This window comes from Budorcas taxicolor, chromosome 5, assembly GCF_023091745.1.
Source record: "Budorcas taxicolor isolate Tak-1 chromosome 5, Takin1.1, whole genome shotgun sequence".
Lineage (NCBI taxonomy): Eukaryota > Metazoa > Chordata > Mammalia > Artiodactyla > Bovidae > Budorcas > Budorcas taxicolor.
In genome coordinates, this window is record NC_068914.1 from 87603962 (window position 1) to 87629651 (window position 25690).

The window sequence follows — 25690 nt, forward strand, 5'->3', positions numbered from 1 at the left end:
TTATTTCTCTTGCCTTTAGGGGACAAATCCAGAAAAATATTATTACAATTTATGTCAAGAGTGTTCTGCCTATGTTCTGTTCTAGAAGTTTTATGATTTCCAATCTTACATTTAGGTCTTTAATCAATTTTGAGTTTATTTTTGTGTATAGTGTGATGAAATATTCTAATTTCATTTTTGTACATGTAGCTGTCTAGTTATCCTAGCACCACTTGTTGAAAAGAATATCTTTTCTTCATTGTATATTCTTGCCTCCTTTGCCATAGATTAAATAGCCATAAGTGTGTGGATTTAGTTCTGGGCTGTCTGTTCTGTTCTATTGATCTATGTGTTAGTATAATCTAAATTCTGGAAGCTTAATATCTCCAGCTTTGTTCTTGTTTTTCAAGATTGCTTTGATAATTCATGGTTTTTGTGATTCCATGTGAATTTTAGGATTTTTTTTTCTAGCTTTGTAAAAAATGTCATGGATATTTTGGTAGTAATTGCATTAAATCTATAGATTACTTTGAGTAGTATGGCCATTTTAAACAATATTAATTCTTCTAATCCAAGAGCATGGGATATCTTTCCATTTCTTTGTATCATCTTCAGTTTCCTTCATCAATGTTTTTATAGTTTTCAGACTATATTTCACCTCCTTGATTAAGTTTACTCTTTGATATTTTATCCTTTTTGATTTGTGGTTGTCATGGGATTCACGTATGTACTGACCTATAATTATATCTGCTTGGTTTAGACTGGTAGTCATTTAAGTTCACATGCATTCTGAAATACCCATGCTTTTTACTTTCCTACCCCACATTTTGTGGGTTTGATACCATATTTTACATCTTTTGCTGATCCCTTAATTGTATATTGTTATTATAGTCGCATTTACAATTTTTTTGTCTTTTAATGTACATACTGGCTTTTTAAGTGGTTGACCCTTCATTCTTATTATATATTTGCCTTCTTTTAGTGGGAGTTTTTCATTTCCTATAGATTCTTACTTGTTTTCTATTTAGAGAAGACCCCTCAACTTTTCTTTTAGGGTATGTGTAGTATTGATGAACTTTTAGTTTTTGCTTGTCTTTAGTTTTTGCTTATCTCTACTTCTATTTTAACTGATAATTTTGCTGGGTATTTTAACTGATAATCATCCAATCTTAGGTTAGATGTTTTTCCCTTTCAGCACTTTGAATATATCATGCCACTGCCTTCTGGCCTGGAATATTTCTGTACAAAAATCAGCTGAGAGCCTTATAAGGATTCCATTGTGTATGAGTCTTTATTTTTCTCTTGTTGCCTTTAGAATTTTCTCTTTAGCTTTTGCCATTTTAATTATGCTATGTCTTGTGGCTTTATTTGGGTTCATCTTATTTGGGACCCTCTGTGCTTCCTGAACCTGCATATCTGTTTCTTTCTTCATGCTTGAGAAGTCTTCAGATGTAATTTCATCAAATACATTTTCAATCCTCTTTTCTCTCTCTTCACCTCTGGGACCCCTATAATGCAAGTATTGGAATACTTAATGTTATTCCAGACATCTCTTAAATTGCTTTCATTTTTTAAAATTATTTTTCTTTCTTTCTTTGTTCTGACTGAGTAGTTTACATTATTCTGTCTTCTAGCTGACTTATGTGTTCTAAGTCTGCTCCTCATTCCTTCTTAGTGTTTTTTTTCCCCCCTTTTATTTCAGCTGTTGAGTTATTCATTTCTGGTTGGATCTATTTTATATTTTCTGGTTCCTTGGTAAAATGTTCACTGTTTAGATAAACTTTTTCCCTAATTCAGTTAACATTTTTATTACCAATGTTTTTAATTCTTTGCCTGGTAAACTGTTGATTTCTGTTTCATTCACTTTTTCAGGGATTTACTCTTTCTTTTCAGTTGAGAGTAGTCCTCCGCTTTTTCGCTGTGCTCTCTGTCCTCTTGCTCCACCATCTTGGTCTCCTCCTCTGGCTTGTCTTTTCCTTAATTTATTAGTGTGTCTTGCAAAACATGAGTTTTTAACTTTGACGTCCAATTTGTCAATTTTTTATTCCATAAATATGCTTTGGGTGTCATATCTAAGAAATCTTTGTCTAATACAAGGTCATCAAAATTTTCTCTTAGAAGTTTCATAGTTTTAGGTTATGAATTTAGGTGTATTATCAATTTTGAATTTTTGTATATATGTGAGATATGAAGCAAGGTTTCTTTCTTTGCACATGAACAGCCAGTAGTTGTAATCCTCTTTGTTGAAAAAGATTCTCCTTTCTTTATTGAATTGCCCTTGCATCTTTAAAAAAACATCAGTCTACATGGCCTATTTCTGGATCCTCAATTTTTTTCTGTTAGTCTGTCTGTCTACTTTTTTTTCCAACATCACACTGTCGTCATTACTGTAGCTTTCTAGAAGTCTTGAAATCAGATGATGTTAGTCCTTCAACTTTATTTTTGTTTTTCAAAATTATTTTGGCATATAATTTCTTTGCTTTCCACAGGTAATTTAGAATTAGAATTGAATCTTTCAACCCATGTACAGTAAAATATTTTAATGAATATGTTTATATTTTAATCAAAAAGTCAGTGATTTCTGAGAAAGGTTGTGCCAAGGTTCTAATCCCTTTGCTTATCTATCATAATTCTGGGAAGAGGCACAAAGGAAATGTTTATCAAGTGCCAACTTCAAGATCTGTGTAAAAAGATTTGTTAATAGGCAGGTTAAAAATCACAATGGTTGTTAATTAGGTAAAGGGCACAGGCTCACAGGTGAGACAGATCAGGCTTTGGACCCCAGAATGACTCTTTCCTAGCACTGTTGTATAGGCCAATTACATTTTTTGATAATTGATTCAGTTTTTATCATTATTATTATTATTTAATACTATAACTTATATTATTGTAACATTTTCATGTATAACAGGGCTTCCCTTGTGGCTCAGCTGGGAAAGAATCTACCTGTAATGCGGGAGACCTGGGTTCAATCCCTAGGTTGCAAAGATCCGCTGGAGAAGGGAAAGGCTACCTACTCCAGTATTCTGGCCTGGAGAATTCTGGACTGTACAGTCGGTGGGGTCACAGAGTCAGACATGACTGAGCGACTTTCACTCACTCAAACATGTATAATAAGAATGGGCCTCTTGAGAATGTGCCAGTAAAGAATTACCAGCTTCCTAGACTACAATCTAATCATCAGATTGAAGGGATTTCCCAATACCACCCCATAACAACCATCCCGTAAATAATGTGACTTTCAGTTCTCATTGAGTAGGGACAGGTGAAATCCCATTAGGTAAGCAATTGTCAAAAATAGCACCCTTTTATTATTTAAAATTTAAAATAAAAAATACTTAATAGGCATACATCTTATCCTTGGATATGAAATAATTTTGATTTTCCACATAAGCAGCTTTTTCAGAATGCTAGAGTCTCTGTAGGGGACTAGTTCTCCATATGTCACAGGAAATAAAGCTGACTGTCTATATCAAAGTATATGCATATATATTAGCATTTTCAAAACTGCCTCCATTTTTTACTCCTTTTTGTCACACTTCCTTAGGGTAATGAAGTGTCATCTGTTTTTTCTTCCCTCTCTGCTCTGTTTTAGTGCCTGCCCAAGTGACTGGTTTGCATGTGGCCAACCAAGGGACAACAAACAGTCTGTTTACTAACTGGACCCAGGCCTTGGGAGACATAGAGTTCTACCAAGTTTTACTGATCCATGAAAATGTGGTCATCAAAAATGAAAGTGTCTCCAGTGAGACTAGCAGATACAGCTTCCACTCGCTCAAATCAGGCAGCCTCTACTCCGTGGTGGTAACAACAGTAAGCGGAGGGATCTCTTCCCGACAAGTGGTGGTGGAGGGAAGGACAGGTAAGAAGAGTGTGACCTACAGATATCTGAGCACATGGAACCTCCAGAGTATATCCTAGAAGCCTTAAAACATCCTAAAGACAGACCCAACTCAGACCTTCCTAAAAGCCAAGTTTCAATACTGTTTAGACGGTACATGGTGATCTCCCAGGAATGGAAACTGGAGGATGAGTGAGAGAGGAGAGAATGAATGCTAAATTTTCTAAAATCTCCAATACTTGTGTCAGAACTCCTAGAAAACCTTAATGATGACACAGTAGTCATTTGCTGCCTAAGTTTATTCCTTCATCCAGCTGATTTTCTTTGAAATTTTTATGTCAGATTAAGGTAAGCAAGTCATAAACTTTTTTAAAAAAACATATCTTCCATTCTCTTTTTTATTCTTAGTTTAAAGACAGAAAAAAACAATGGTCTCCAACTTCTGAGGTTGAAAGTTAATAAAATTCCCTAATCCCATATATTTTCATGGGCAACATTAAACAGTGTTTAATACTGTATGCCACCTACAGTAAACAGTGTTCCTTGACCTTAAAGAGCTCATAGTCAAATAGGGCAGAGAGCTAAGTAAGCAAATCTATATCTTATGGCAATATGTGTCAGACAGAGTTGCAGCACCAAAGAAAGGAATATAATTTTCTACACAACACAAAGAAAGAATGTAAATACAATATAAAATGTATGTTCCAGTTTCTTAGAAAGGAAAACAGTTAAATAAATCCAATAGAAGCTTTAATAATTATTAGTGACCTCAGAATCAGGTCAGTGACTTTGCCTATTTAATTTCATATGATTATAAGAAGTTGGATGTCAGGCTCATCCCTCTGTATTTCCAATGCTCAGATTCTGTGTATCAGCAGCCTATATCCACAGTTATGTCCTTTTCTAAAATCATGAATCTCATCTGCTTATTGAATCCAAGAACCATTAACTTCACTAACTCTCCCAAAAGATCAACTAAGTCACTGAAAAGATATTTCTTGTCTAGGTAGAAATTCACTGATGTCTGCTCTTTTCTGTCATTCTGTGGCAACTGATGCTATTCTTCCCGATATCTTCCTTCTTCTCCTTTAGTGATTCTTGGCACTATCCATCAGTGTAGCATAATTGGATTGGGGGACCCAAAAGCTTAGTTTGGGATCAAGAGGCCTAGATTCTGGCCCTAGCTCTCCATCCTTCATTTTCTCTTCCATCCCCAGTAATTCATGCCAACACCAGGTATCAGAATGGGGAAGGAGAAATAAGTTGAGAAGAAGAGTTGAGAAGGAACTTGCATCCATTTCCCATTGAGTTGCAGTTGCATTAGTCAGATTACACTGACTTATTTCCTGCTTATACAACTGTACAATGTAGGTGTTCCTGATTGGACAACTCTTTTGGTTGGTTCTTCTCCAAGCAGTAATTTAGGGACCCAGGGTCCTACCATCTGTGGTTCTTCCTTCCTGTAGATCCTCGGAGGTCTCTTCATTTCTCCAGAGGATAGAGGTTATAGGGAGGAGAAAGACTACCAAAGCTGGAAGTAAACACATCACTTCCACCCACATTCCTTTAACGGGAACATTTGTATGACTACACTGCACTGCAGGAGTGGCTGGGCAATCTAGTCTAGCTATGTGTCCAAGAGGAAAAGGAAATGGTTTGGTGAGCAAGTAGTCAGACTCTGCTACATAGGTTAATTCCCATCTTAAAATACCCCAAGGGCTACCCAGCTTATTGTGCTATAATAAAATAGCTTGGTGTCTGAGATCACTTGATAAATAGGACTTGTAATTATTTTATACTATATTTTAATGGCAACAGAGGTATCAGCATTTGGCCAACATTATATAATAGAAGTATGCAGAAAGTAAACAAGAAATTATTTGAAAAATGATTGTAAAGTTTTTAGGAGAGAAGATATGCATAAATATAAGCATCAGTTATTTTATTCAAACACATTGAGCGCAGACATTATAATGAAAAAGGAGAAAATGGGATATTACTATAGAAACACAATAATGAGAATTTTGAAAGGTGCTTTGGTTAGTATATTTTGAACATGGTAGATTATAAAAATAATTCGGTGGCTAAAGCCTTGATAATCATTACCATCTATTCAAACTGCTGAAGTATTAGTCAAGGTTGAAATAATTCATTTTACTTCTACAGATTTTAAATATATATATAACCTCCCAGCTTAGATAAGGTGGCAAAATATTTAAAATTTAAAATATCAAATGTATTTAACAAATCTAGTTATAACCTGAAAAAATGCTAATTCTAAAGAAAAATAAGTTTTATATCTGTCTTTTAATTTTGTATTTGTCTTTTTAAACCATGAATTTTTGGTAATATTTTTGATAATTATATCTTTTCTAATAAAATGTTAGTAGTTGCAAATATTTCCAGCAGTTTTGGAAAACAAGGATAGTTATTTTGAGAGCTACCAAGGGATGTGATGTGCAGATAGTAGGAAGGACAGAAAATAAAGAAAAGAAGGACGGGAAGGAGGGAAGTCATCAATACACAAATAATATGGCTACAAGTTCAAGGTTATATCTAGGAAATGTCCATATACATGGAACAGCGTCAGCAGAATTATTCAATAGAGTGCTGTTTATATCTTTGGTGATAGATAAGTGCTTATAGATGTAAAAAAGACTTTGGGGCTTAAATCACAAAGTCAGAGCATATTAGATAAGAAGGATTCTCAGAGGTCATCTAGCCAAATCCCATCAATTATATGTGATGTACGGATTTTATGAAACTATATGAAAATATTTACCTGAAGTCAGTCAACCAATGATGAAAACTGCAGGGGAGCTCATATATACTATAATGTTTTATTCTGAAACTCACTACTGACAGTACTATTTCTTGTGTGCTTACTTCTAATACAGGGAATAACTATTATTCAGCATCACAATGATTAATGTTCAGACTGTACTAGTAGCTGGGGAACTCCTGGAAGGCATCCGCATCTTTTCTATTTTTGTACAATTACGGTGGACACCAAAAAAGTCATTATCTCCACGACAGGTCTTTGTGCCCACAAGACTAGTTGCTTACGGAATAGATGTTAAAGTTTATTTCTCACCACTAGAGGGCAGGAGATGCTTTGCAAAGGGAAATATAACCCCTTCACCTGTGTTCATGATTAGACACCCCAGAAATAAATAACTTAATCACAAGAAGATCGAAGCTATCCAGTGTCTAAGTAAGACTTTTAGAAAAGCCATTGTATCTTGAGTACCTTTCCCCTCAAACTTCTTTTCTTTACCAATGGGTTTGGATTCAAGCTCTTACATTTAAGATGTTAATGTTTGTTCCCTGTCCTACAAAGGGAACGTCCTGACACACTCACATAAAAATGCCTCCACTTAAAATACTCTGCAAACAGTCACACCATGAAAATTCAATAGCAGCATCCTTATATTGATGAGGCATCCAAAAGACTTCTTGCATTTTCATTTGGGTTAGCCTTCTGAGGTAAGAACTCTCAGCTTCCCAAAGCTAACGTGAAATCCTTACACTTCCTTGACACTTCCTAGGTAATCAGATCTGAGTCCACGCCGTTTGTGCTGACCGCAGTAAATGATTCACAATTTGACTGTGCTTTTCTTTTTAAATATTCTCCCCCTCTTTAAAACCCCAGTCCCTTCCAGTGTGAGTGGAGTAACGGTAAACAACTCTGGCCGCAGTGACTACCTCAGCATATCCTGGCTGCCGGCTCCCGGAGACGTGGATAGCTATGTGGTGATGCTCTCCCACGGCGGCAGGGTGGTCCAGTCCCTCGTGACTGCCAAGTCTGTCGGTGAATGTTCCTTCAGCTCCCTCACCCCAGGCCGCCTCTACAACGTGACCATAACTACGAGGAGCGGCAAGTATGAAAGTCATTCCTTCAGCCAAGAACGGACAGGTGAGGCTTTCATGAGATACAGACTCTCTAAGAACCAGCCGCCTAAGTGGTTCAGGGCATCAGGAATGCATGTGTGTGTGCCAAGTCGCTTCAGTCATGTCCAGCTCTTTGTGAGTCCATTGACTGTAGCCCACCAGGCTCCTCTGTCCATGGGATTCTCCAGACAAGAATACTGGAGTGGGTTGCCATGCCCTCTTCCAGGGGATCTTCCGACCCAGGGATTGAACCCACATCTCTTATGTCTCCTGCACTGGCAGGCGGGTTCTTTGCCACTAGTGCCACCTGGGAAGCTCCTCAGGACATACAGATCTGCAGCAATTCTGTAAGGACGGGATTAAAGACTGCTGAGATCACAACAGTGTTATAGAGTCCTCATATTCTGACCCAACAAGTTCTTTATGTGAGCACATGATACCTTCAGAATAAGATGAACACAATGTTTGTGGCTAGAGTTCATAGTATATTTAGATATAGTAGCAAGTATTTCTGTTTAGGGGGTGCTTTTTGGTTCCTAGACTCTGGCTTTATATATGTTCACTAATTTAATCCTTATAAAGTCCTTATTGAGGTAGTTGTTATTATTCCCATCTTACAGGCTGTGATAAGTGTTGAACCAAAGTCCAAGGTAACTTGCCCAGTTATTTAACTTGTTAAACAGCCAGGGCATTTCACATCCTGGATTTTAAACTCAGTTCTGAATGACCCAAGAGCCTATAATGTTCTCTGTCCTGAAATTCTTCCTGAAATGTCTGTTGGTTAATCCTTTTCCAGATAAGGTGAAAATTTGAAACTTTATAGTTCTGAGGCTAGAAGCAAAATCTTAGCAAAGGCATTGAAGGCCTGGTCTTCATTGTGCTATAAAGAACTAAATTTAGACAGATACCATTTTCCCAATTTACTTATACCTCCTGGGGCTTACATCTGTGATTACTGCTTAAGGTGCTGTTAATGTTTTGTCAGATCTTTCCTGCTGAGCTATGGGCTGATATTTACATTTTAAAATGTCAGTTTTCCATGAGGATCTGGGACAACTAATATCATTTAATGCCCCAGCACAAAATCTCGAGCCTAGTAGCAGGCACTCAGTGAATGTTTGATGAATGAGTAATCAGAAATCACTTAGACTGGAGGTTTTTACCCAGTGCTTTATTAGGTAGACTTTTGGAAAGTAGTACCCCCAAAATTTTCTGTGAAGTTGTTGGGGACAAGAGAAGTATGTGCATTTCTTTGGAAAGAGAGTGGATGGCGTTTTATCAGAGTCTTACAATTTCTGTAACCTCAGAAAGTTAAGAACCACCAATTCACATTGCTGCAGCATGCTAGCTGCTAGCAAAGAGTAGTCTAATTCCTTCTCATTTGAGATAAAGCCCCAGAAAGAAACTGTGGCTTCCTAAAGGTCACATGGCTGACCAGTACCCAAGCTCAACCATACTCGAGGGCTGTTTCCATTACATCACGTTCTCTCTGAAAGCTCTAGTCAGGGATATAAAGAGATAGTCCTTACCCTCAAATGATTCAAAGTTTAATTATGCTGATAAGCACAACACTGTCTTAGGTCTGAAAAGCAGATTTCTATTTACAAAGCAGCCTCATGTCAGAGTTCTATGTTGATTTAACTTGGAGCCTAAAAATTGCCAGAAATTAAAGGATATGTCATCCAGTCACTCACCCTTTTCTTTCCCTTGGTGTCAGTTCATGACTGTTCCCTGTCCATGACTTCCATATTGCAAGGTCTTGTGCTCAGACTGTTTTTAAATGCAAGAAAGTGAGTCTTTACTCAAAGCATCTTTTTGATTCTTTATCAGCATGAACTTGGATTTGGCGCATGACTAATCAAGGTAGACCATTGCCCCTGACAAATCAGTTTAACTGGAGTATCGTGTCTGAGTTGTTGCCTTGTTGATTTTGGCTGATTGTCTCAATGCCGTTTTCCTTTTCTAATGCTCCTGTTCTACATTTCTGGTCATAATGTCAGTATTTCTAATTCTATACCACATCATCTCACTGTGCATCAAGGCATCTCTCACAAATTACCCTCAGTTCCACCTGGAGAGCCCCTTATTGACTTCTCGTGGTATTCAGCCTAGTTTTTCTCCCTGGAAGAGTTGCTTTGTCTTCAGTAAATTGCCTGGATCATCAACCTTTCTTAGCTCATACAAACAGCGTCACTCTGGAATGTATTCTCTATAAGTCTGTGATGACTAAATTCTAGCAACATGCTGATTGGTTCCAGGTAAACATCTTGGGGAAAGAAAGCATGCCTGCTCTTGCTCCACATCTGGAGTGTGATGTATTCCAATATAAAGCCCAGCACACATAAGCCAACAAAGGATAGTAGTGCAACTTGTCGATGTGAGAAGCATCATGAAAAATGTAGCTTAGATACCAAAATATTAAAATTTCTGGATCATTTCATGCTCGGGGAAGCATGGGAGAGAAAACTTGGACATAGGCTTAGCATGTGATCAGAGCAGAAATCCCTTGACATACACCAAACACAGAGATTGCCCAGATCCAGAGACCTGGTGGCATTGAGGTAGAGCTTAGCACCCTGGATCCGACTGAGTTCATATCTCGTCTCAATTCTCCTTCTCATTAATATTTATAAAATCCAGTTATGCCAAATAGTAATTCATCTGGGACCTATTTTTGAATTAAAATACAGCTCCAAATAAAAAAAACAGAATATCCATGATATCATGCTCTAAATACAGAATTGGCTTATTTTACAGTGCTCCTGTTAACAAGCATTCATGGATTGATCGGTCAATTAAGAGGAAAACTGTAGGTTCATAGTATCGTTTATTTATATAGTTATGGGGAACATCAGTTGCACAAAATTGAATTAATCATAATTCTTGGCTCAGGGTCCTATGTGTCAGTTGCCACTTTGCCAGTTTTGTTTTTTAGGCATTTAATTAATAATTTTTAATAATTTAATGTGTACATCAGAAAGCACTACCCAGAACAAAAGCTAGGGACTTAATAATCTACATCAAATCATGAGATTCCCTCCTCACTTATCCATCCCACAATAGCCATCATCTTGACTCTCATTTTTCTCTCTTGCCTTCCATGTTGCAATTTTATTATTTATGTAATCCTAAAATTATATATATTTTTAAATTTTCAGTTGTTTTGATATAAAATAGGTATTTTCATGCAATATGTAATCTTCTGGGACTTAGATTTTTTTCACTTAATATTAAATTCATCCATATTTTGTGTTTTGCTATTAAGGATAAGAAATCTAGATTTTTGTGCTTTGAGTTAAGAAAAATTAATTATGACTTCCATATACTGTTTCACTGTCTTTATTTACCAGTTCATTCATTCAGTCTTCTGTGAATGAGCACCCTCTCTCACACTGGGTTTTATCAGGTTTTTAAATTTTGTCAACCACATGTATGTAAAATGGTATTTTACCATGGCCCTAACTAGCATTTCCTTGATCACCAGTGATGCTGAACATATTTTCATGTATCAATTACCACATGTCCTTCCTCTTCTTCCATTTTCTTTTGGATTGTTTATACTCATGTTGGTAACTTATTGTCATATATTGAGTTACCAAGGTATGCTGGAATTATTAATGTTTTCACTGTCATTCATATTAATCATCAGTTATTACATTTAATGTTCCATCTTGTACTTGACACTTTGTATAGGCTAACAATAGGATTAGAATTCATTCATCAGGTTCTGTATAAAAAGATCCATTTAATCATTCCAAATAGTGTAACCATCTTTCCTCTCCAGAAGTTTGTAATCTGAAGGTCTAAGATTTTTTTCTTTTAAATGCACACAGTAAAAATCTACTCCCTTTCCTTTATCATCTGAGATTGTCATCTGTGATCAGTGGCTCCCTCAGAATCATTCTATATCTAGCTGTTTTCTGTTCTCTTTTTTCAGTGCCTAACAAGGTCCAGGGAGTCAGTATCAGCAACTCGGCCAGGAGTGACTATTTAAAGGTATCCTGGGTACATGCCTCTGGAGACTTTGATCACTATGAAGTCACCATTAAAAACAAAAACAACTTCATTCAAACAAAAAGCGTTCCCAAGTCTGAAAATGAGTGTATATTTGTTAAACTAGTCCCTGGACGGTTGTACAGTGTTACTGTCAGTACAAAAAGTGGACAATATGAAGCCAGTGAACAAGGGAATGGAAGAACAAGTAAGTGGAAAGATGCAAAATTTGATGGCTGGTTGGGACTTTAAAGGTCATTGAGTATATAATTTATCTGAACCTTGCATTTTATCTACTTACTGATCAGTAAATTATATTCCCAGTTAGTCTCACTTGGAACTAACATCATTCGACCAAGCCAGGACCTTGTAATCACAGAACATTTATTGACAGATAAAAGCAAGCATAGTGGACAAGCAGGAAGGCCAGATTTCACATTTTTCTTCCCTGTCCTTCTGCATCATGCATTTAAAGTTCTAGACTTCTTGTTTTCTCTTATGATTGAGATCATAACTCATTTTATAATTACATTCTACCAACACTTAGCATATAAGATTTATGTAAGGAAAAAAATTTCAATTTTAATAGTGGCTTCCAATTTTTCTTGTTTAATTATGCGTGAAGTTGCTGACGTGGTTTATTTGGGGAACAGAGATGTTTGCCAGTTCTGTGAATGTGATTCATAAATTATTGTGGAGTAAACTCTAATCAGTCACTTTCTCGAAATGTCTTCTTGTAGTCCCAGAGGCTGTTAAGGATCTCATGCTGAAGAACAGGAGCACTGAGGACCTTTGGGTGACATGGACACGAGCTGATGGGGATGTCGACCAGTACGAGATCCAGCTGCTCTTCAACGATATGAAAGTATTTCCTCCTTTCCACCTCGTCAGCACTGCGACTGAGTATCGATTCACCTCCCTCACACCAGGGCGCAAGTATAAAATTCTTGTCTTGACGATTAGTGGAGACGTCCAGCAGTCAGCCTTCATTGAGGGCTTCACAGGTAATTGGAAATCTGGCTCTCGAACCTGACTAGATAGAGCTGTGTATTTAGCATGCTGGGTAGCCAAGCGTTTTGGTTGAGGATTTGAAGGGCTAAGCGGTGAGGAAGGAGTGGCAAGAAAGGAGAAGTTTATCTCGATAGTGACAATGATGTTGTCCAAGCTGGTTTAACAAAACTGAAGTATGACGTAGGGAAGAAGAAAAAGTTTCTGAAAAAAAAAGCATTGAGTTGATGTGAATAGCTGTTGCCTAGGAGTCATACAAATTAAGTAGAAATAACTGGGTCGGTTGGTTGGTTGGTTGTGTACTCCTTCTTTGGAACTCTATTGGGAGTGTTGCTATAACACCTAACATTTATTGAGTTTACTGTGAACTGGACCCACAGCAAAGAACTTTATGTGTAAATTTTGTTCAGTCCTAACAATTTCATGGACTGGTTACTATTATTATCACTGCTGTTTTTCTGATGAGGAAATTAAAACTTACAGGCGTTGAGTAATTTGCCTATAGTCCCACAGCTAGTAAATGAGGAAACCAAGACTTGGACCCAGACAGTCTAACTAGCACCCTCTGTATAACTGCATTCTTCATTTCCACTCACTGGCCTTAAAGTCCCTCTAAATTTCCCCTATCAACTTCAGTTCATGCAGAAAAGGCAGAGAAAAATGTAGACTGATAGCAGTTTTTTCGTATGTATTCTTTCAGTAGATGCCAAAGGTAGGAAGCATGAAAATTTTAGTTGAAAATTTCCACAACTCATTCTCTAAGTGATTTTTTTTTAATTTACTGTCTTTTCTTAGTTCCTAGTGTGGTCAAAAATATTCACATTTCTCCCAGTGGAGCAACAGATAGCCTGACAGTGAACTGGACTCCTGGTGGGGGTGATGTGGATTCCTATGTGGTGTCAGCATTCAGGCAGAATCAAATGGTCGAGTCTCAGACTGTCCTCAAGCATGTCTCTGAGCACACGTTCCAGAGGCTGGAGGCTGGCGAGCAGTACCGGATTGTGATCGCTTCTGTCAGCGGGTCCCAGAAGAACCAGATCGATGCGCTTGGGCGGACAAGTAAGTGTCCACCTGGGAAAGGGCCAGATAGTTCTCCAGGGCCATTCACAAATGGACAATATCCAAATTCAAAACCACAAAATTTATACTGTTCAATGTGGTTTCAAGAGCTTTTCTCATATTTTTTTCTTTGCATTTTCCTTTTTCAATAGAGATGTTCAAAGCAAATGAAAGGTAATTAGAAACCAAATCATATGAATAGACTTTTTTCTCACTCAAGGAGTATAAATAGCTGATTTTCTAACCTATGCATTTTTCTAAAGTTTACTCCTTTCTATAAATTCTTTAAAGAAAAATACGCTTATGTCATCTATTTCATTTGTGATAAATTAATAATATTGTTTATTTATATTAATGCATGCTAAGTCACTTCAGTCATGTCCAACTCTTCGCTACCCTATGAACCATAGCCTGCCAGGCTCTTCTGTCCATGGGATTCTCAGGCAAGAATACTGGGGTGGGTTGCCATGTCCTCCTCCAGGGGATCTTCCTGACCCAGGGATTGAACATCTCGTACATCTCCTGCCTTGGCGGGCAAGTTCTTTACCACTAGCACCACCTGGGAAGACCATTTATTTATATTTTAATCAGTTCAGTTCAGTCACTCAGTCATGTCCAACTCTTTGTGACTCCATGGGCTGCACCACACCAGGCCTCCCTGTCATCACCAACTCCTGGATCCTGCTCAAATTCATGTCCATCAAGTCAGTGATGCAATTCAACCATCTCATCCTCTGTCATCCCCTTCTCCTCCTTCCTTCAGTCTTTCCCAGCATCAGGGTCTTTTCCAATGAGTCAGTTCTTCACATCAGATGGCCAAAGTATTGGAGTTTCAGCTTCAACATCAGTCCTTCCAATGAATATTCAGGACCGATTTCCTTTAGGAATGATTGGTTTGATCTCCTTGCAGTCCAAGGGACTCTCAAGAGTCTTCTCCAACACCACAGTTCAAAAGCATCAATTCTTTGGCACTCAGCTCTTTTTATTGTCCAACTCTCACATCTGTACATGACCACTGGCAAAACCATAGCTTTGACCAGGCGGAACTTTGTCAGCAAAGTAATGTATCTGCTTTTTAATATGCTGTCTAGGTTTGTCATAGCTTTTTTTCCAAGGAGTAAGCATCTTTTAATTTCATGGTTGCAGTCACCATCTGCATTTATATTAATAACACTATTCATATAGTCCTTTCAACACAAAAATAAGCTAGAAGCGCCCTGTAAATGCCAGGCATCTAAAATGATCCTTCGGGACTTTGCTGGTGGTCCAGTGTTTAAGACTTCACCTTCCAATGCAGGGGTGCAGATTTGATCCCTGGTCAGGGAGCTAAGATCCCACATACTTCAGAGCCAAAAAACCAAAACATAAAACAGAAGCAATATTGTAACAAATTCAGTAAAGACTTTTAAAATGGTCCAGTCCACATCAATTAAAAAAAAATCTAAAAAATAATAATAATGATCTTTAGCCACATTACAAAGTAGAGATCATTATCTTCATTTTATAGGTGAGGAAAGTAAGGCTCAGAAAGTTTATGAAACATTATCAAGGATACATGTAATAAGACCTAGAACTATAATTCACGTCTCTGACTCCAAACCTTATGGTCTCTCTACCACGACACACTATGTGCTAGATATCTTCTACCCTCATGACCATTTATTTAGCTGTGGGGCCTGGGCCTCTGTACTGTGCCCTGCTGTCTCTGTTTCATATGTATCTCCAACTATACGTCAAGCACCATGTTAGAAAATGGGAACTTAACAGCACAATAGAGCCCTTGACCAAAGAAGTCTACAGTCTAGAGAAGGAAGCAGAGAAGTGAAAAGGCAATTACAGTACAACACCATACTTGTTAAAAGTAAAGTAAAAATGGGATATTATAGAAGCGAACAAGAAGAGTCAGGGGGACTTGCCTGGTGGTCCAATGGCTAAGACTCCATGCTCCCCATACAGGGGGCCTGGGTTCAATTCCTGGTCAGGGAACTAGATCCTACACGCCACAGCTAAAGATCCTGCATATTGCAACTAAGACCTGGCACAGCCAAATAAATAAATAAATATTTTTTGGGGGAAAAAAGAGTCAGGGAAGGCTTCCAGGAGAAAGTAACATTTAAAAAGACACTAGGAAATCATCCTGGTGAAGTATATGTTGATCTGGTTCAAGGAGAAAAGCAAAGGCCTGGAGGGAAGAGGATGCATGGCACATTTGAGGAGCTACACACCACTGTTTCTAGAATAAAGATGTGAGCCATGAGGCCAAGTAGGTAGATGGACCTAATTGCCAAGGGCCTCATTGTTAAGGTTATAGAATTACAGAGAGGCATGAAGGGGCATCAGCATTGTGTGCTCTGAGAATCTGCCAAACAGTGCAGTTTGGAGCAGTGGGACATGAGGAAACTCTGGTCAAGAGACACTTGCAGTGGTGTGAGTGAGAAATGACAGTGTCCTACGCTAGTGTAGTAGAGGAGGAGAGAAGTGGAGAGACCCAAAAGATGTAAGATTTAAGATGCAGGAATGACAGGACTCATGCTTGATTATGTCGAAGGGTGAGGGTGACAAGTCAAGTTTCTGACTTGGACCAAGAGATAGAAACAAAGAGCACTAAGGAGGTGGTGGAAGGGAGATGAGGAGTTCGATCTGGGCATCTTGAGAGCTGGGAGTCCGTGGAACATCCAGAGAGGAATGTCATTGGCAAAACTAGAAGAGAGATCTGAACTGAGTTTAAATCTGGGAGTCATCACCACATGAGTGACAGTTCAAATCATGGGAGTGGATGAGGTCTCTTGAGGAGATGGGGTAGAATGAGAAAAAAATATAAGCATAGAACACTAAATATTATTAATAAACAATACTATCTGGCCTTGCACATCAGAAGACGTAGGACAAAGACTTATACGCTAGTGCTTAGGTCAAGGTTTGAAGCTTTGACCTGAGTTAACCTTGGGAAGGAAAGTCTAAACAACATAATTCAGTCATCCAAACTATATTCACTTAATGTAAGTTTGTTCAGCATTCTTCCATTTTGTAAATACTTAGATACGTATCACTCTGCATATCTCTTAGTGTCACTCTCACTAATTTTTCTACTTGTTTGACTTCAAGATCCTCTCTAAATCAGAGGGGGTAAAATAGAGAATCTAAGCAGTTATATGGTGGAGAAGGCAATGGCACCCCCACTCCAGTACTCTTGCCTGGAAAATCCCATGGACGGAGGAGCCTGGTGGGCTGCAGTCCACGGGGTCGCTAAGAGTCGGACACGACTGAGCGACTTCACTTTCACTTTTCACTTTCATGCATTGGAGAAGGAAATGGCAACCCACTCCAGTGTTCTTGCCTGAAGAATCCCAGGGACGGAGGAGCATGGTAGGCTGCCATCTAGGGGGTCGCACAGAGTCAGACACGACTGAAGTGACTTAGCAGCAGCAGCAGCAAGCAGTTATGTAGATAATTCAGATCAAGAAATACTGGGTTGGCCCCAAAAGTCCATTCCATAGGGTGTTACAAAAAGTCTGAACAAGCTTTTTGGCCAGACCAACACTTTCTCCGAAGGGCACATGAAGAGTGTCAATGCAACCATGAGGCATTATCTTCCATCTGCAGTTGATTTAGGGAAGTTTTTCTCAATTGATTACTTTGCCCTAAGTGATGGAACCTGTTTCTCTCTAATTTTTTTTTTTTTTTTTTTTTGCAGTCCCAGCATCTGTCCAGGGAATAACTGCAGACAATGCATACAGTAGTCATTCCTTAATAGTAAGTTGGCAAAAAGCTGTTGGCATGGCAGAAAGATATGACATCCTACTTCTGAGTGAAAATGGGATCCTCCTAAGTAACACATCAGAGGCAGCCAGCACGAAGCAGCACAAGTTTGAAGACCTAACACCAGGAAAGAAGTACAAGATACAGATCCAAACTGTCAGCGGAGGCCTCTTTAGCAAGGAAGCCCAAACAGAAGGCCGAACAGGTAATTCACACAGCTTACTGTTTTGTGCAAGATACATCCTTGTCTGTCATTCTTTAAGAACCGCGGACTCAAAGGGATGAAGTAACATTGGGAGATGAAGTCTATTTCTTGACACAGCAGGAACATTCACGGTGATCTGCCACTTCCACACCTGTGTACAGCTGAAGGCCTGTTCACACAGCCTTCAGCTCACCGCACTCCAATTCAAGATTCTTCATCAAAACTGGCTCTGTTCATTTCTTAATGTTGCTATAATATATTGTCACTAACTTTGTAGCTCAAACAACACAAATATATCATCTTACAGTTCTGTAGATCAAAATCGGAAAATAAGCTTCATGGCATTAAATTCAACGTGTCAGGTCAAAGAAGGGCTGTGTTTCTATTCTAGAGACCTTATGGGAAGAATCTATTCCTTGCCTTTTCAATTCTAGAGGTCACTCACATTTCCTCCAGGAGTGACTTCACTCCAAGTTCTCTGCTCTTCCGCCTCCTTCTTCCATCTTTTATAGACTCTTGTGATTCCATTGGTCACCACCTGGACAATCCTGAATAATCTTGTCACCTCAAGATCCTTTACTCAGTCACACATGCAAAGTCCGTTTTGCCACAGAAAGTAACATATTCACAGGTTCTGGAGATCAGGACATGGATGTCTTTGGGAGCCATTATTCAGGCAGCACCACTGGTCTAATGATTATTTATAAAGTACCTAGGTCTGAAAGGACTTTCCTGGTAGCTCAGAGGGTAAAGAATCTGCCTGCAATGCAGGAGAGCTGGGTTCAATCCCTGGGTTGGAAAGATCCCCTGGAGAAGGAAACGGCTACCCACTCTAGTATTCTTGCCTGGAGAATCCCATGGACAGAGGACCCTGGTGGGCTACAGTCCCTGGGGTCACAAAGAATTGGACATGACTAAGCAACTTTCACTTTTCACTGAGAAGAAAATTAAAGCAGGAAAGTGGGTTAGCAAGTGTTAGAAGCTTAACATTTTAGATAGTACAGTCCTGAAAGGTTTTGTTGAGAGGGTGACAGTTGAGTAAAAATTTTTTAAAAAATGAGAAAGAGGATGGTATAGACATTTGGGGAAAAGTATCCCCAAGTAGCACCACCTGGAGAAAGGGAGTGGCAATCCACTCCAGTATTCTTGCCTAGAGAATCCCATGGACAAAGGGGCCTGGCAGGCTATAGTTCATGGAGTCACACAGAGTTAGACATGACTGAGCTACTTAGCCCATCCCCAAGTAGAGCAAACAGGAAGGCAAAGATCCTGAGGCGGGAGGGTGGAGGCCAGTTGGAGGAACAGCGATGAGGCCACTGTTGGCAGACGCAGTGAGTGATAGCAGAGTGGGAGGAGGGGTTAGAGCGATGACTGGGATCCTAAGCTGATGGCAGCCATGGAAACAGTAAGGGTCCAGAGCTAAACTAACTCAGGGGCCTGATGAAGAGTAGGAGATACAATGAAGAAATAGTCCTGTGTTCGATAAGATGGCACCGAGTGGCTGAGTGGAGTGTAAGAGAAGAAGATTCTAGAGTTTCTCCATGGGGTATCTGGTGGAAGATGATTCTGTTAACTGAGATAAGAGAAGCTGAAAGAGAGAGTGTCAGGGAAAAAGACACAGGGCTCAGTTCCAGACTAGTTTGAGATGTCTGGATGATGTGTAGAGAGAGGTGAGCAATAGGTCATTGAAAATAGGGACCCACCTCAGAAAAGTGAGCTGGGGACAAAGACTGGGATAAAAATTCTAGGCAAATTCTCCATGTTTTAGTCTGTTCAGGATTCTGTACTGAGAATACCATAAACTAAATGGTTTGAACAACAGACATTAATGCTCACAGTTCTGGAGGCTGGAAGGTCAAGGTCAAGACTCCAACAGATTCGGTGTCTGGTGAGGGCCCATTTTCTGGCTTAGGGAGGACACCTCCTCACTGTGTCCTCACGTGGCAGGGAGGACAAGAGCACCCTCTGTGGTCTCCTTCATAAGGCACTGATCCCACTCACAAGGTCTCCACCCTTAAAACTTAATTATCTCCCACTGGCTACACCCGCTAGGTTTCAACATATGAATTTGGTGGGGGGAGAGAGGAGCACAAACTTGCAGACCACAGCAATCTATAAAGTGACTGGGATTGATTGCTGAGCTAATATTATGGATTTTGAAGGGGACAGAGGATGATACCATGGGAAATACCAACTTTTAAGGATCTGGCATAAAGAGAGGGGAAAAGCAAAAGAGCCTGAGAAAGTGTTTGGAGTGGAGGACCCAAGAGAAACTGAGACAGGTGTCCTGTCATTTCCACTGGCATCTTAAGACTTCTTGGGTGTCAGGCAGCATCCGTGCCAACAGTCTGGAAGCAGGTTGCTCCTGGTGGCACTCGATCACCTTGCCAGCAGGAAGGGCAAAGGGACTGCAAAATCCTGATGTAAATCTTTTTTTCATATATATAGTTTTGGCTTTTCCTCTTCCTTCTCTTTCCCATTGTTGTTGTTCAGTCAAGTCCAGCTCTTTGTGACCTCATGGACTGTAGCACACCAGGCTCCTCTGTCCTCCACTATCTCTTTCCTATATCCCTAAAAGAATTTTCTTCCTGCTTGATTTTCCTTTCCTTGCCTGCTCACTCTCTCCTCCACTCTGCTCTTCCCTCCAGTGGTCACTTTTTAGCTCTCAGATGGCATTCAGGGATAGTTTTTTTTGTCTCTGATCTAGCTCTTAGTATTGGAAAAACATTTAGTTACACAAGTCAGACTAACATTTATTTTATAAATGTTATAAAATATATAAATATATTTTATATTTAAATTATATTATATAATTATATTATAAATATTACAAATATTTTAAAATGTCTTTGAGTATAGTATTCCATTAGTGGTTTTTTTTCTGTTCTCTTGAAGTTTTGTTTTTTAACATTAACAGTTCCAGCATCAATAGTTCACAATATTCAGATTTATTTGCTTTGGAGTCTCCATGAAGTCAGGTATTTTCAAAAGAAGGGACCACATGTTTTGTGCTTCTTGTTGGAGTGTGCCCATCTAGCCGTCAATCTGGGGCTGTGTCAGAAATGTGCCAAAACTCAGTCTCACTCTTTTGCTTTCTGATTTTTCTAGTCCCAGCAGCTGTCACCAATCTGAGGATCACAGAGAACTCCACGCGACACCTGTCCTTTAGCTGGACCCCCTCAGAGGGGGAGCTCAACTCCTACAACATCTTTCTGTACAACCCAGATCGAACTCTTAAGGATCGAGCTCAAGTTGACCCGCAAGTCCAGAGCTTCTCCTTCCAGAACTTGCTACAAGGTCGAATGTACAGAATGGTGATTGTAACTCACAGTGGGGAGCTGTCAAATGAGTCTTTCATATTTGGGAGAACAGGTAAGACCTGGACTCAATCTGTAATGAACAGCAGGGAAATTGTCACAGTACTCACTGGCTTTTCCTTGATTTGATTTTAGTTTCCTACTCTACGCAGGGTGTAGCTTTATATGAAATTTGTGACATTTATATGAAATTTCTAACCCTAAATCAGACATTTGATTTATATGTCAAAATAGTTTCTGCATTTGTTTCTGCGTTGTTTCCACCGTGTGTTTACCTCATTAGAGTTTGGTGGAAAAATGCATCTGGCTCCTCCACTTGCCAGCAAACCACTACAAGAGGGTTATAATACATTGGGTTCAATTCAAACTGTGCCTTTCAGCTTTGTACAAGAAATAGATGGAGTGGAGAGCAGGTGCGAAGGAGGGCAGCTACAAATGGGACAAAAAGCAATGACCGCTGTGAATCAGAAACACAGCACTAGATGCAGTGAACACAAGCGTTCCAGGAAAATGCAAAAGAAGCATCTCTGGGTTTCCCATAAGAAACTGCATCTACTTTCTCCATTGTTGTTGTTCAGTTGCTCAGTCATGTCCAACTCTTTGTGACTCCATGGACCGCAGTGTACCTGGCTTCCCTGTCCTTCACCGTCTCCCAGAGCTTGCTCAAACTCATGTCCATGGAGTCGATGATGCCATCCAACCATCTCATCCTCTGTCGTCCCCCTTCTCCTCCTTTCTTCAATCTTTCCCAGCATCAGAGTCTTTTCTAAGGACTTGGCTGTTTGCATCAGGTAGCCAAAGTACTGGAGCTTCAGCTTCAGCATCAGTGCTTCCAAAGAATATTCAGGATTGATTTCTTTTACAACTGACTGGTTTGATCTCCTTGCAGTCCAAGGGACTCTCAAGTGTCTTCTCCAACACCACAGTTCAAAAGCATCAATTCTTCCATGCTCAGCCTTCTTTATAGTCCAACTCACATCCATATACGACTACTGGAAAAACCATAGCTTTGACTATATGGATCTTTGTCAGCAAAGTAATGTATCTACTTTTTAATATGCTGTCTAGGTTTGTCACAGCTTTTATTCCAAGAAGCAAGCATCTTTTAATTTTATGGAGGCAGTCATCATCTGCAGTGATTTTGGAGCCCAAGAAAATTAAGTCTGTCACTGTTTCCACTGTTTCCCCATCTATTTGCCATGAAGTTATGGGACTAGATGCCAAGATCTTAGTTTTTTGAATGCTGAGTTTTAAACCAGCTTTTTCACTCTCCTCTTTTACCTTCATTAAGAGGCTCTTTAGTTTCTCTTCACTTTCTGTCATAAGGGTGGTGTCATCTGCATATCTGAGATTATTGATATTTCTCCCAGCAGTCTTGATTCCAGCTTGTGCTTCATCCAGCCTGGCATTTCACATGAAGTACTCTGCATGTAAGTTAAATAAGCAAGGTAACAATATACAGCCTTGACATACTCCTTTCCCAGTTTGTAACCAGTCCATTGTCCCGTGTCTGGTTCCAACTATTGCTTCTTGACCTGCATATGGGTTTCACAGAGGCAAGTAAGGTTGTCTGGTATTCCCATCTCCTTAAGAATTTTACACAGTTTGTTATGATCCACATAGTCAAAGGCTTTAGCATAATCAATGAAGCAGAAGTAGATGTTTTTCTGAAATTCTCTTGCTTTTTCTATGATCCAGTAGATGTTGGCAATTTGATCTCTGATTCCTCTGCCTTTTCTAAATCCAGCTTGAACATCTGGATGTTCATGGTTCATGTATTGTTGAAGCCTAGCTTGGAGAATTTTGAGCATTACTTTGTTGGCATGTGAAATGAGTGCAGTTGTGTGATAGTTTGAACATTCTTTGGCATTGTTCTTTTTGGGGATTGGAATGAAGACTGACCTTTTTCAGTCCTGTGGCTGCTGATGAGTTTTCCAAATTTGCTGACATATTGAGTGCAGCACTTTCACAGCATCATCTTTTAGGATTTGAAATAGCTCAGCTGGAATTCTATCACCTCCACTAGCTTTGTTCATAGTGATGATTCCAAGATGTTTGGCTCTAGGTGAGTGATCACACCATTGTGGTTATCTGAGTCATTAAGATCTTTTTTTATATAGTTCTGTGTATTCTTGCCACCTCTTTTGAGTCTATTGTCTCATTTTTCTATTCAACTCTCATTCTCAATTGATAATCATTTTTGAGCACTCTTGTGTGCCAGGCACTGAGCTCACTTCTGGACTAGGACAGCGGACAAGACTTACACGAGTCCCTGACTTCATAGGGGTCTTCCTTACCAAGAGGGAGAAGGGGCAGGATGGCAGATGTTAAAGGAAGCTGATTTTGGAATGCCTTCAATCCTCTGAAGGAAATATGCAGTACATTGTGATGGAGAGTGACTTGGCAAGACTAGACTTAGAGACCACTTTAAACAGAGAAGGCTTCCAGCTGAGACCTCGAGGTGGAAGGAACCGTGGGAAGAGCTCATTCTAGGCACCCATCAGGATTTCTCAGTTTGTCTTCTGAGGGAATGGAAAAGAGCAGCAGGAACTTCCTGGTGGGTCCAGTGGTTAGCCTGCCCGTGCAGAAGACATAGGTTCGATCCCTGGCCTGGGAAGATTCCACATGCCACGGGGCAACTAAACCCATGCACCACAGCTACTGAAGCCCACCTTGCAACAAGAGACGTTGCCACCATGAGAAGCTCAAGCACTGCAGAGAAAGTACATGTGTAGCGACAGAGACCCAGCATAGCCAAAAATAAAGAAAGAAAGAAGAATTTTTTAAAAATAGCAGCAGATGAGCCATAAGTAGAATTGCCTAGGTGTTACTGTTTTCAGGGCCATCTGCCTATGCACATGGTCCCTGATCTGCCCATTAATGTTTAAAGTTCCTCCAAACAGGAACAACAGTCTTCATTCTCCAAGGAATCACGAAACTTACATACCCATGGGACAGGTACCAGTCTGACTAACTTATACTGTGGTAGAAATGACTGTCAACACTTCTTTTCCCAGTTGAGGTTCCGTCAGTATAGGTTTTTGGGAAGAAAGAACTGAAAGCCTAAAAGAGGATGGAGAGGAAGTAAAGTGGCCCAGAGAAGGGTATTATGGGATGGTGGCCATGAGTGAGATGAGCCAGACTGGAAGAGGCAGGGACTTTTTATGAATACTTTCAGGGTTTTTGGTAAGCTAAGTTATAAACTATTTGACCTGTCTTAATTAATCATTTCTAAAAATTTCACTTTATATGTTTATCAGAGGACATGTAACAAGCATATATTAATAGAGGTCATCTCCTATTTTGCTTTTTTAAATTTTATTTTCATTTGTGCCAAGTCTCTAGATCACATGCTCTTAAACTCAGGTGACCTGAAATAGAAGCAAGATCTGACTGCAATAGGTGCTGCTCATCCATACGCCCAGCATAGCTCACGTGTTCATCTGTGGGGCCAGATGCTTTTGTTTCCAGCTGTTTTGTTTTCAGTAAAGGTTTTCCCTCTGTTTAAGTCCCAGCCACTGTGAGTAACCTCAAAGGATCCAATCAAAACATGACAGACAGCCTCTGGTTCAGCTGGAGTCCAGCCCCTGGGGACTTTGACTTTTATGAACTGATTCTCTATAACCCCAATGGCACAAAGAAGGAAAACTGGAAAGACAAGGACCTGACAGAGTGGCGTTTTCATGGCCTCGTTCCCGGAAGGAAGTATACTCTGTGTGTGATAACTCACAGTGGAGATCTCAGCAACAGGGCCACGGGGGAGAGCAGAACAGGTAAGAAGCTCAGTTACCAGTGGCCAAGCCCTGGCGGGAGGTGGCTTCCACAGGCATGTTTTAACTGTGATCTTATTAATAAGAAATCAAATCAGCGATGTGCTATGTGTTCAGCCCCGAACTTGGGAAGGGTCTATGGTAGAGTGGATAAAGGAGACAGACTTTGGGTAAAAAACAGCTGGGTAGTTGACATAGCTCCTCCAACTTAGCTATGTGAACCTGGGCAGGTCACTGAGCACCTCTAAGCCTCAGCTTTCTTATCTGTAAAATGGGGATGGTCATATATATCATCATTAAATTACTATGAGCAATGGTTTATTTTTTTGGCTGTGCTAGGTCTTTGTTGCTGCACTCAGGCTTTCTCTAGTTGTGGTATGAAGACTTCTCAGCTTCTCATTGTGGGGGCTTCTCCTGTTGCAGAGCACTGACTCTAGGACCCACCAGCTTCAGGGCTTAGTTGCTTCTCAGCATGTGGAATCTTTGCTGACCAGGGACTGAACCACCTGCATTGGCAGGTGGATTCTTAATAACCAGGGAAGTCCAGCAGAGCTTTCTAAATATTTCTTGGGCACATACAGATAACATTGATATCTGTGTGCCACCCTGGAATCAATGAACAAGGCTCTCTCAATTGGATGTAATTGTTAACTCTGGCCTTCACTTTCACACTTATAAACCATTCAGGGCACACTCATGCTCCATAGCACCCTGTTTAAAAAAAAACAACTGATTATAAAAATTAAACAAAATGTACATAAAACATTTGAGGACAGTGTCTTACACATAGTAAAGACTATAAATGGAAGCTTTTATTATTATGGTATCATATTACCTCTTCCTACAAAGTACATTAAAAGTATGTCTG

General features: G+C 39.7%; 1 protein-coding gene across 1 annotated transcript in view; it reads left to right on the top strand.

Annotated features, from left to right (window-relative positions):
- The window catches only part of PTPRB (protein tyrosine phosphatase receptor type B), a 120979-nt gene that overhangs the window by 56742 nt on the left and 38547 nt on the right, over positions 1-25690 (top strand). Inside the window, exons 10-17 of the mRNA XM_052639583.1 lie at positions 3575-3841; positions 7473-7736; positions 11649-11912; positions 12445-12708; positions 13508-13771; positions 17466-17735; positions 20844-21107; positions 24562-24825. Coding sequence (XP_052495543.1) covers positions 3575-3841; positions 7473-7736; positions 11649-11912; positions 12445-12708; positions 13508-13771; positions 17466-17735; positions 20844-21107; positions 24562-24825 — 2121 coding nt within the window. The remainder of the gene's footprint in view (positions 1-3574; positions 3842-7472; positions 7737-11648; positions 11913-12444; positions 12709-13507; positions 13772-17465; positions 17736-20843; positions 21108-24561; positions 24826-25690) is intronic.